This window comes from Lipotes vexillifer, unplaced genomic scaffold, assembly GCF_000442215.2.
Source record: "Lipotes vexillifer unplaced genomic scaffold, Lipotes_vexillifer_v1.1 scaffold911, whole genome shotgun sequence".
Lineage (NCBI taxonomy): Eukaryota > Metazoa > Chordata > Mammalia > Artiodactyla > Lipotidae > Lipotes > Lipotes vexillifer.
In genome coordinates this window covers 1,203,672-1,215,980 of record NW_006781377.1, presented here as the reverse complement: position 1 = coordinate 1,215,980, position 12,309 = coordinate 1,203,672, and the positions used below count along the sequence as shown (strand labels likewise).

The 12,309-nt window shown below is 35.6% G+C and overlaps 1 protein-coding gene across 2 annotated transcripts in view; it reads left to right on the top strand.

The window, feature by feature from the left end:
* PTPRO (protein tyrosine phosphatase receptor type O) overlaps positions 1–12,309 on the top strand; it is a 240,439-nt gene that overhangs the window by 164,960 nt on the left and 63,170 nt on the right. For both annotated transcript variants that reach the window (XM_007454619.1, XM_007454618.1), the window contains exons 8-12: positions 2,957–3,077; positions 3,416–3,609; positions 4,766–4,877; positions 8,459–8,610; positions 9,775–9,895. In XM_007454619.1, the coding sequence (XP_007454681.1) occupies positions 2,957–3,077; positions 3,416–3,609; positions 4,766–4,877; positions 8,459–8,610; positions 9,775–9,895 (700 nt within the window). The remainder of the gene's footprint in view (positions 1–2,956; positions 3,078–3,415; positions 3,610–4,765; positions 4,878–8,458; positions 8,611–9,774; positions 9,896–12,309) is intronic.

Below are 12,309 nucleotides of genomic sequence, written 5' to 3'. Positions count from 1 at the left end.
TTTCTTCAGTGATCTCTTGGTTATTTAGTAGTGTATTGTTTAGCCTCCATGTTTGTATTTTTTACAGTTTGTTTCCTGTAACACAACCATAGTGTTGTGGTCAGAAAAGATACTTGATACGATTTCAATTTTCTTAAATTTACCAAGGCTTGATTTGTGACCCAAGATATGGCCTATCTTGGAGAATGTTCCATGAGCACTTGACAAGAAAGCATATTCTGTTGTTTTTGGATGGAATGTCCTATAAATATCAATTAAGTCCACCTTGTTTAATGGGTCATTTAAAGGTTGTGTTTCCTTATTTGCTTTCATTTTGGATGATCTGTCCATTGGTGAAAGTGGGGTGTTAAAGTCCCCTACTATGATTGTCTTACTGTTGATTGCCCCTATTATGGCTGTTAGCATTTGCCTTATGTATTGAGGTGCTCCTGTGTTGGGTGCATAAATATTTACAATTGTTATATCTTCTTCTTGGATTTATCCCATGATCATTATGTGGTGTCCTTCTTTGTCTCTTGTAATAGCCTTTATTTTAAAGTCTATTTTGTCTGATATGAGGATTGCCACTCCAGCTTTCTTTTGATTTCCATTTGCACGGAATATCTTTTTCCATCCCCTTACTTTCAGTCTCTATGTGTCCCTAGGTCTGAAGAGGGTCTCTTGTAGACAGATTATGTACGGGTCTTGTTTTTGTATCCATTCATCCAGTCTATGTCTTTTGGTTGGAGCTTTTAATCCATTTACATTTAAGGTAACTATTGATATGTATGTTCCTATTACTATTTTCTTAATTGTTTTGTTTGTTATTGTAGGTCTTTTTCTTCTCTTGTGTTTCCTGACTAGAGAAGTTCCTTTAGCATTTGTTGTAAAGCTGGTTTGGTGGTGCTGAATTCTCTTAACTTTTGCATATTTGTAAAGATTTTTAATTTCTCTGCCGAATCTGACTGAGATCCTTGCTGGGTAGAGTAATCTTGGTTGTAGGTTTTTCTTTTTCATCACTTTAAATATGTCCTGTGACTCCCTTCTGGCTTGCAGAGTTTCTGCTGAAAAATCAGTTGTTAACCTTATGGGGATTCCCTTGTATGTTATTTGTTGGTTTTTCCTTGCTGCTTTCAATATTTTTTCTTTGTTTTTAATTTTTGATAGTTTGATTCATATGTGTCTTGGCATTTCTCTTTGGGTTTATCCTATATGGGACTCTCTGTGCTTCCTGGACTTGACTGACTCTTTTCTTTCCCATATTAGGGAAGTTTTCCACTATAATCTATTCAAATATTTTCTAAGACCCTTTCTTTTTCTCTTCTTCTTCTGGGACCCTTATAATTCAAATGTTGGTGTGTTTAATGTTGTCCCAGAGGTCTCTCTGACTGTCCTCAATTCTTTTCATTCTCTTTTCTTTATTCTGCTCCCTGGCAGTTATTTCCACCATTTTTTCTTCCAGCTCACTTATCTGTTCTTCTGCCTCAATTATTCTGTTATTGATTCCTTCTAGAGTATTTTTAATATCAGTAATTTTGTCATTCATCACTGTTTATTTGCTCTTTAGTTCTTCTAGATCCTTTTTAAATGTTTCTTGTATTTTCTCCATTCTGTTTCTGAGATTTTGGATCATCTTTACTATCATTACTCTGAATTCTTTTTCAGGTAGCTTACCTATTTCATCTTCATTTTTTTTTTTTTTTTGCCTTGTAGGTTTTTACCTTGATCCTTCGTCTGTAACAAATATTTTTGTTGTTTCTTTTCTTTTTTTTTTTTTTTTTTTTTTTTTTTTTTTTTTTTTTTTTTTTTTTTTTTTTTATGTGTGGTGCTGTATTCCTGTCTTGCTGTTTGTTGGGCCTGAGATGTCCAGCACTGGAGTTTGCAGGCAGTTGGATAGAGCTGGGTCTTGGTGCTGAGATGAGGACCTCCGGGAGGCCTCACTCTGATTGATATTCCCTGGGCTCTGAGGTTCTCCTTTTGGTCCAGCAGTTTGGACTCAGAGCTCCCACAACAGGAACTTGGGTCTGACCTCTGGCCTGGGAACCAAGATCCCGCAAGCCGGTTGCTGGGTGTTCCTCCTGTCCCCTTAGATGTCCGTGGTCCCCCACCGGTGCCTGGTAAGTGCCCTAGTTGTGAGGATACGTGAATTCCACATCCTCCTAGTATGGCAGCTTGACTCCTGGAATTAGCTTTTCTTTATATGTTTGGTAGCATTCCCCTGTGAAACCATCCAGTCCTGGGCTTTTGTTTGCTAGGAGTTTTTTGTTTTTTTTTTAATTACAAATTCAATTTCACTACTAGTAATCAGTCTGTTCAGATTATCTGTTTCTTCCTGATTCATTCTTGGCAGGTTGTCGCAGTAGCCTTGCAAAGTGCTTACTGCTGTATCTTGCTGCTTGGCCTGTATCATGGAGTAGAGGTCACAGTGCTAGGCTTCCAGTACCAACACTGATCTAGATATGTGATTGTGGCTATTCTCTAGCTTTACTTTCTTGATCTGTTAAGTGAGAGATTTGGACTAGATAATCTCTGAGGTCATTTCCATCACTATAATTAAATATATGCTTCTAAGTGATGAGAGACTAAAGACATTCCTGCACTGATCTTTGCATGTAATCAGGTGACACTACAATTTAGGATGTCAGACTATCCTTATGTTATTCCTGATTTGATTATGGTTAGAGGCTGATGTGTTTCTAGTGTACATAGTTACAATTGACATTGATGGGTATAAAGCAGTTCACGGGGCTTATTAAATCTAGCCTTAGAATTTGAATGTTCTGGGTTTCCTCCAGTGCTCATATAAACTATATATCATCCTAATTTTGAAATTTGACCTTCCTCAGCATAAGTAAAGGCTTCTGGATTTCAGAGGCATTTGTGATTTCACAAAGTGTCCCTGAAAACGATGTTAGCCTCTGTGTCACATTCTGAAAGCCCAGCTCTAAATAAATCTTATTGGGTGTTTGGTTTGAAGGTGAACTCAAGCAAATCTATTATTGAAAATCTGGTTCCTGGTGCCCAGTACCAGGTTGTGATGTACCTAAGAAAAGGCCCTTTGATTGGACCACCTTCAGACCCTGTGACATTTGCTATTGGTAAGTTGCCAGCCACAAGAATAATACCTTTATCAGAGTACTATTTGGAGGGGTGCAATTTCTAAGCTCAACTCATTATCATCATTTATGGGAGGTCCATACTTGTTCACCCAATATTCAACCTTCAGAGTAATTAATGATTACAACTGTATACCTGGAAGCCATCCTTAGCATCTATTACTTGGGAAAAAGAAAATCTCAGGCAAATATTTTTAGTTTTTAATGATTGTATCAGAAGAGTGAAAAACCTAGTTATTAGGTAGCAGTGTGAAGCTATTGCTAAGATATTAAACATTCCTTCTTGACTTTCTTTTTTCACTCCCCTCCCTTCTTCTTAGTTCCAACTGGAATAAAGGATTTAATGCTCTATCCCTTGGGTCCTACAGCAGTGGTTTTGAGCTGGACCAGACCTTATTTAGGAGTGTTCAGAAAATATGTGGTTGAAATGTTTTATTTCAACCCTACAACAATGACATCAGAATGGACAACTTACTATGAAATAGCAGCGACTGTCTCCTTGACTGCATCAGTGGTAATCTTTCCTTAACCAGTTGTCACATTTTCCTGTGTCAACAGACATGATTTCATGTACCAAATGTGTCTGAAAAAATTATTATGTGTTATGTAAATTAGACCGTTTTGTGAATACACACAGGTAGCTTGCTACTTTCAAGGTTTGGGGTTGTTTTTGCTTTTATTTTTTTTGTTGTTTTTTGAGACAGACAGAGAGAGAATTGTGTGAAACTAGCTTTCACTCTTAATTGAGTGTATTTGCTAATTCACAGTTTAGTAGACCTACCAAGTGCTTATTGTTTCTCTCTGCTCCTAAGGAAGAAAACACAGGAGATTTCCTCTAGTCATTCAGTAATTAGTTGACACTGCTTAACTCTAATGATGGCTCTTCTTGACATTGAAAAATCAGTTAAATACCAATAATGTCAGGCCCTTAGAGGATGTTCTTCAAGAAAGCAGGAAAAGATTGCTCTTTCTGAGACTAGAATAATTTTAAAAGTGCAGGTTAGCTACAAATTACACAATTGTCCTCTACCCAGCTGACAACTCTGGTGATTGCCACCCAATATGAATGCATGTTTATGGTCCATGCTGGGAGAATATAAAGTTGTGAAAGGTTATTTGCCTTAGAAATCGGAGGACATGTACATACAGTGACGTACAAATAAATACTAATTCACTTGTGTAATATAACTTAGGACTGCAAAAGGAAACCAATACTGAACGTATTTGACTCTATATCTTTTGATCACTTTTTTAAATATATTATATTGTGGTACATGATTTTATTTACACGTCATCTCATTCCAAAAAGAATATTTTTTTTTTTTTTTTTTTTTTTGCGGTATGCGGGCCTCTCACTGCTGTGGCCCCTCCTGTTGCGGAGCACAGGCTCCGGACGCACAGGCTCAGGGGCCATGGCTCACGGACCCAGCCGCTCCACGGCATGTGGGATCTTCCCGGACCGGGGCACGAACCCGTGTCCCCTCCATCGGCAGGCGGACTCCCAACCACTGCGCCACCAGGGAAGCCCCAAAAAGAATATTTTTAATGGGAAATACAAAAAGGCAAAAGGAAATTAAAAATTACTTTTTTCATAGCCTAAGAGAAGTACATAACTGTATTCCAAAAATATGATTTTCCCTCTTAGTCTTTTGTCTTCTTGCTTTTTTCAGAGGATAGCTCATCTGTTGCCAGCATGGTACTACAACTTTCGAGTTACCATGGTAACATGGGGAGACCCGGAACTGAGCTGCTGTGACAGTTCCACCATAAGCTTCATAACAGGTGAGTGTGTGGGAAATGGTCCCATTAGGAGAGATCACTATTCTGAGGAAGTTCTGAGGGGACCCATCTCCAGAAATTGCTAGTCATTCACCCAGGACCAACTGAGTATCAATTTCACAGAAGATGATATACTTGATTCTGAAAATTTATTTGTTTAAATAATAGCCTTTAAAAATTAAAATATAATTTGTATCCTGAGTTACTGTCCTTAATTTCTTTTTATCCTGAGTCACTGCCCTTGATTTATGCACCACTGTTCAGGATTGATTAGAATCGAGATGTAGCAGGCAGAGCTTTCAGCTTTACACCACACTCAAATGATTTTATCCATTTTGATAACTGTATTCAGTAGAGTGCCTCCATTTCCTTATTAATTAAGCCATTTTCAAAGTCACAGGCTGACTGCAGTACTGTCCATTGCAGGAATTAAAACAGACCTGGAGACACATAAACTTGGGTGTGTGAGTCACACGTTTGCCACCTTCCACCTGTAAACTCCAGCAAGTTAATTCTTCTAAGCCTCAGTTTTTTTCAGGTGAAAAATAGGGATGATAATAGTATCTACAATCTGCTATTACTATCTATTGTTACTTCCCAATTAAAAAAGCTACTTAGCAAAATACATGGCACAAAGTTTAAGTACTCAAAAAACTGTTAGTGTTGGATCCTCAGAACCTAAAATTATGTAGATCACTATCATATGGCAGAGATAGCAGAGGTGGGCAGAGGTAGCAACAAGAAGAGGAAATTCATCCGAGAAACAGTAACACTTATTGTCTGAACTAAGATTTTTTCAAGAACTTTTGATGGGACTGCAAAGCCATAATTAAATTTATACTGAGAAAAGAAAAGAGAAAGATATTGTTTAGGTGAAGAATAATTTTGTCAAAATAATTTACTCACTGGACTTCTAGCTTTACCCTGTTGAGATTTATCAATTAAAAAAACAATGGAAAGAAATTAATCATATGAATTCTTACACAATCAACTTAGTAGTTCATCACTGTTGTTTACTGGCTAATGTCAAGAGCTTCCTTTGTTCCAGATGTTAATAGTAATATTAAAGTAGAGAAGTGAAAGACTGCCATAAAAAGAGAAAATACCAATTATTTGACAAGCCCTGTGTTAGCCTTTTTGACTATATTCATAATCACATACTTAATTATAATTAAACTTCATTGTATCAGTAATTCATACACTTAACTTTATTGAGATTAACGCTCTGAGAATATGCTCTTTCCTTCTCAGACAGAGCAGCTGTCTGGAAAAAGCCCAGACATCACATCTGATCACTTGATTGAGCAGCCTTGACCCTGCTAATTTCCAGCTGTAGAACTTTGAGCAAATTATCTTAATGATCCTGGACTTGTATTTTCTCATGGGTAAAATTCAGAATATTGCCTAACAACTGGCTAATGAAACAAAGCTAAGCGTAGGGCACTTGCTGTAGTGAGTCAGGACACTTTCTGGACAGAGTGTTCGTGGTGTCTCCCAAGGGGGACATCAGAAATGAAATATTAATAGGATTTGGAGTCCTGGACTCAAATGGTTTAGGTATGCCTTTCTAAGTTGGGAACTACCTGGGAATGGGCAAAGCTCATGAGATAAGAGTTTAGGTGGACAAAGCAAGTCTGGATATGTAAACTGTGGTTAATAAGCAAGCTACTTGCCTAGGTGAGCAGTCTATTGTCTCCAATAAATTGATCTTTGGGAATTTCTTATTTTTTCCTGGGACCAACCACTAAGTCGTGCTGACACTGGGGATCCACAGTGTTATCTAAGCGTATTGACACAGATGGTCTCAATTCTCACATCTATAAAATGGGCATAATAATACCTCATAGGGTGGTGTGAAAATTAAATTATGTAATCTAAATCATTATTAAAATACATATGGTAGCTGAGTTTTATTTTTATACATGTATCTAAAATTAGTTGAAATTTTAGCTTTTGGTGGGGGGGGCTTTCTTCCCTTATTTCAACTTTAAAGTAAATAAAGACCTCATACTTTACTTTCATATGTTTTCCAATTGTAATCCAAATTGCCAAATTGTGTGGCAATAGGAATAAAATACTTGAATAAGGTGCGATTTATTAGAACCTCAAGTCTATTATCTTTGTTAGGCAGTTTGTCTGCAAGTCAAGTTCCTAATTATGCTAGTGTACCAAATAATGTTTACTAAACAAATAGTGACATCTGGTGGCCTTTCAGCAATATGCTGGATTTGAAATCAACAACATGGAGTATAAAAATGTGAAGACTTCATAGCTGTGAGCGAGAGATATATACTTCTGGCTTTGCAATTTTAAATATGTTCACTCAAATTAGAACTTGAGAAAATATCCTTTGAAGAAATATACATGTAGGTTCTTGTATATAGTGAATTATATAAAAATATGTTATGAGGCTATAAAGAAACCAGGGTTATTTTCCTTTATTCAAATTTTCTGCAATATGATATGGGTTTGTGCTACTTAGTATAGACATTGTTGATATTTCAAGATTTTATTGTCAAACATATAGAAATACTACTCATACTTAGCATGAAACAGAAATATGTTTTTTACTATTACACATCTCTTTAGTGAATAATTGTATCTGAAAGCATAGATAGTTATGAATGTTTGTTATACGTATTAGTGCATGTTAAAGAAAATAAGTCTTTTTGATTTGTAGAAATTCTTCTCCAGACATTGGTTGCTTTGGGACTGTATCTTGGAAAGGACACTTGACTATCTTCAAACGAACATCACATGGAATTTAAATTCAATTGTGTATTTGTTAAAATCTTCAGAATTATCATTTACTTTAAAAAATAATTAAAGTGTGCTTTCAAAGCTTATGTATTACAAAGCTTGTGATGAACTCTCTTCCCCTATCAGAACTGTTTTAAATTTAAACATGTAAAGTTATAAAATAAATTCATAAACTCAGTGTCAGGGAGAATTTAGCTTTTTAAAGTTAAAAATCTCTTCCTTCCCTCCCTTAATACTTGCTTCAGCAACTTTTATTTAGAGCCTACCTTCCGCAAAGCACTGAGCTAGACACTGTCAATGCCACTGTCTTGTTATCTTATGGACATAATATTTATTTTTCTGTTCCTCTACTCATTGATCCTACTGTTCTTTATTCCCGTAAACTTCTTTGCTGCCACAATAAAAAGGATTTATTTTTACAGGACCCCAGAGTTTCTAGTACTGCTTGGAAAATAAGTTCACCAGTGCCTAATAATATTCATTTATTGATCCAACAATAAATTACCCCCAAATTTGACCCAAAAATGTGAACATTTTTGGAATCTTGTAAATGAAATTTATATAAAAATACTTGCTCTCCTCAGGTATAGTTCTGGCTGTCTTGGGTCTGAGCCATACAAGGTAGCAACCCACAAAACAAGTGCCCACCTCATACCACCAAACTTCACTATATTACCAACAGGTCCAAGAGTCCCTAGGACCACCATGAGGTGTGAATTTTAATTCTCTAAATTAACTCTATATGGGATTTCATGCTCTGTTGATAAGTACTTTAATTATTCATAGTCTCTTATACTAAAGTGTAGTTCTTTCCTCCCTCATAGCCCCAGTTGCTCCAGAAATCACTTCTGTGGAATATTTCAACAGCCTGTTATATATCAGTTGGACATATGGGGATGACACTACTGACCTCTCGCATTCTAGAATGCTCCACTGGATGGTTGTTGCAGAAGGAAAGAAGAAAATTAAAAAGAGTGTATGTATCTTTGATTCCCAGTATTGGGCATCTGTTGAAAACCATGAAGCAAACATTTACTGAGACATCAAAAAAATATTTGTGTGCCAAGTGGCACTGTTTTTGGTTCTGGAGACAGGATAGTGAACAAAAATTAAATTCCTTCTTTCACAGAGCTTACCTTTTAATCTTTAGTAGTGAGTAGTAATCAATGTATCTATTGATTATTGATTTCACCTGTGTTTAAAGTTATGCCTGAGCTTTTTCTTCAGGATACTAAACATTTTCAAGAAAACCATAGTTATTTCATTATTTTCTCCATATATCCCCAACACCTAAATATATGGATATGTTGGAAATACAAATTTCTTTTCTCCTGGTTTATTAAGCTTTTTGTTATATTAGTTAGGGTACCAACTAAATGACTGTAATATTTTTTTTTAAGGCTGTGGATTAAAGAATATCAACACCTATGTCTCTCTCAAGGTACCCAGCACTAACAGGGCACCTCTGCTGTGAGAGATCATCCAGGGGTCCAGATTTTTTCTATTTTGCTGCTGCATCTGCTACTATGTGTAGTCCTCACCTGCACAGGCAAAACTTCCTCATCTTTACAGCCATATTCCAGCCCACAGGAAGGGGAAAAGAGAGGACACAAAGGCCCAGCACATACAGGGTGTGAACAAAACTATAAGTTGCCCATGGTACCTCCTCTTACCCATAGTTGGAATGGGATCACGTGGTCCCCACTAGCTATAGAAGAAACTGGGAAATATAGTCTTTAGTTAAGAAAGCAGGTATCCATAGACACGGTTAGGTTTCTTCTGAGCTTCTCAGCTAAGGCTGAACAATGTTCCTATTAGTAAAACCAAGCAATTGCTTTTTCTAAAATTTGCTGTGAATATGAGGGGAAAAAAATCAGAGTAATACCCATTCCAAACAAAGGAATTAATCACAAAAATGTTCCTTTATATATTGTGCCTATTTAGAGCTACCTTGCATTTGGCTCAGCTGAGAAATTTATATCATGTTCAGAGGAAATAATACATTCGTAAGGCTTAATCAACTGTAGATTGCAGCACATAACAGAGAGGGAACATCTGTGATAGCCCTGTAGTTGTTTGGAATGGTATTCTAGTTCAAGGCCATTAGAAGCTTAAACCCTCCATTCTGATGAACTTGCAGGTAACACGCAATGTCATGACCACAATTCTCAGCCTGCCTCCGGGAGATATCTACAATATCTCCGTAACTGCTTGCACTGAAAGAGGAAGTAATACCTCCATGCTCCACCTCGTCAAGCTAGGTAAGAAAAGTACACAGGTGTATGTGTGAAAATAATCATGCTGGGAGAACTAGTGTGTGTATCTCTTGGTTTAGCATGGTCTTCGCAACTCAGTGAAATAGAAAAAAAAATGGTTTGCTGTCTTTTATAAGTACAAAAGAGACTTAATACTATCAAAAGAGAACATTCAACTTATAAATTTCTGTGAGTGCAGTGTTTACTGTGCTGGAGACAAGAGTGTTCATCATTCATAGTAAGGCTGGAGGAACCAACGAGTCTTAGAATTTTAGAGATGGATGGACCTTAGATATTATCTAGTGCCGTGTTCTCAACCCTATCAGACACCATTCCCGTTTTATATAAATATTATGCAATGCCCTCATTAATATCTTAAATTGAAATTCATAGATAAAATAATCCACATGTTGATTTTTTAAATTTGATATAAATCCTAACTCTAATACAAAATCAAAATAAAAGAAAAATAATTTATAAAAAATAATATGGATTCCCTATGTATATGTTCAGGTACAGCTTTTAGCTATTCTAAAAGTCATAATGGGACTACCTGATGACTACATACAGTGAAAACGAATAAATGTGAGTTTGCAAGAAGTAACAGGATCAGTAGTTCTTCCATACAGGAAGTATAAAAATAAAGAAATGAATAAATCCATATTAGTTAATTTATCATTATTAATTAGAAATAAATTATTAAAATAATTAAAAATAAAGCATATAAAAGTACAGGTGGACCCTAGAATAAAACCTAGAGTTAGGATAAGTAATAAGAGACTAGACAAATTTGCCTGTGATGAAAGAAAGAGGGAAATAACCTTAGTTAAAGTAGAGATAACATGCTGAGAAAAATAATAAGCCGTGGATGAGGGAAAATGAGGGAACTATGATATTATTGCAAATGAGCTGGAACTTATTGTGTAGTGTCAAAATAATTATTTATATTATGAAAAACAACTTGGAAGTGACACTATATGACACAAAACACATATTCTACGTTCAACAATCTACCATGTATTAAAGTAAATATTTAGTTTCTGTTACTTAAAGGGACCTCAGAAGTAATATCCTATAATCAGCCGCAGGCAAAAGAGGACAGATGGGCAAAAAGTTGGGTGGTAGACCTCTTGGGGCAGTATCAGTTTGAGAATGATAACCCCCAAATAAATGCAGTTCAATATGTAATTTTCACAGCAGAGATCTCATCATTTTTATAGCTGAAAATTTTAAATATATACATAACTAGACATCATGAAATCATTTCATGATCCATACAAATATTGAATCATTATGTTGTACAACTGAAACTAATACTATGTTGTATGTCTATTATAATTCAATAAAAAATAAATGTATATGGCAATAAAAATATATTTAAAACAGTTAGTTCAACTTACTGACATCACCGTTTCAGATATCTGCTGATTTATATTCTGTGTCTATCTGTAAAAGTTTCAAATCGTTTCTATTATTACACATGTTCATATGTGCAGCTATAAGTAAAGAACAATCCAGGGTGTTTTATTAGCAGCTTAAATACCAGGATCAGCAGCGCTGACAGTGATATACCTTTAGAAAACTCTTGGAAAATCCAGAACCAAACAAAACAATCTTTTCTTAGTTTATCCACTAGTTGCATTTCTCTATAATTCAATGCATAAGACGCAAAGTCTTAAATCTTTTTTGTCTCTTATTTGGCACAGTAAAAACTAAACTCTTGCACTGAAATCCTTTAGAATTAATTTGGTAATTGAAAATGCATGGTGTACTAAATAGACACTATGGGCAGAAAAAGTGAATTATTGAGTAGGTTCTTTTAATAACATTTTTAAAAAAATTTTATTGGTGTATAGTTTATTTACAATGTTGTTTTAGTTTCAGGTGTACAGCAAAGTGATTCAGTTATACATATACATATATTCATTCCTTTTCAGATTCTTTTCCCATATAGGTTATTACAGAATATTTAGTAGTGTTCCCTGTGCTATACAGTAGGTCCTTGTTGGTTATCTATTTTATATATAGTAGCATGTGTATGTTAATTCCAAGCTCCTAATTTATCCCTCCCCCCTCCATGTTTCCCTCTGGTAACCATAAGTTTGTTTTCAAAATCTGTGAGTCTGTTTCTGTCTTGTAAATAAGTTCATTTATATCATTTTTAAAAATTAGATTCCACACATAAGTGATATTATATGATATTTGTCTTTGTCTGACTTACTTCTCTTAGTATGATAATCTCTAGATCCATCCATGTTATTGCAAAAGACATTATTTTGTTTGACATTACAGCTGAGTACTACCCCATTGTGTATATGTACCACACCTCCTTTATCCATTCCTCTGTCAACGGACATTTAGGCTGCTTCCATGTCTTGGCCATTGTAAACAGTGCTGCAGTGAACATTGGGGTGCATGTA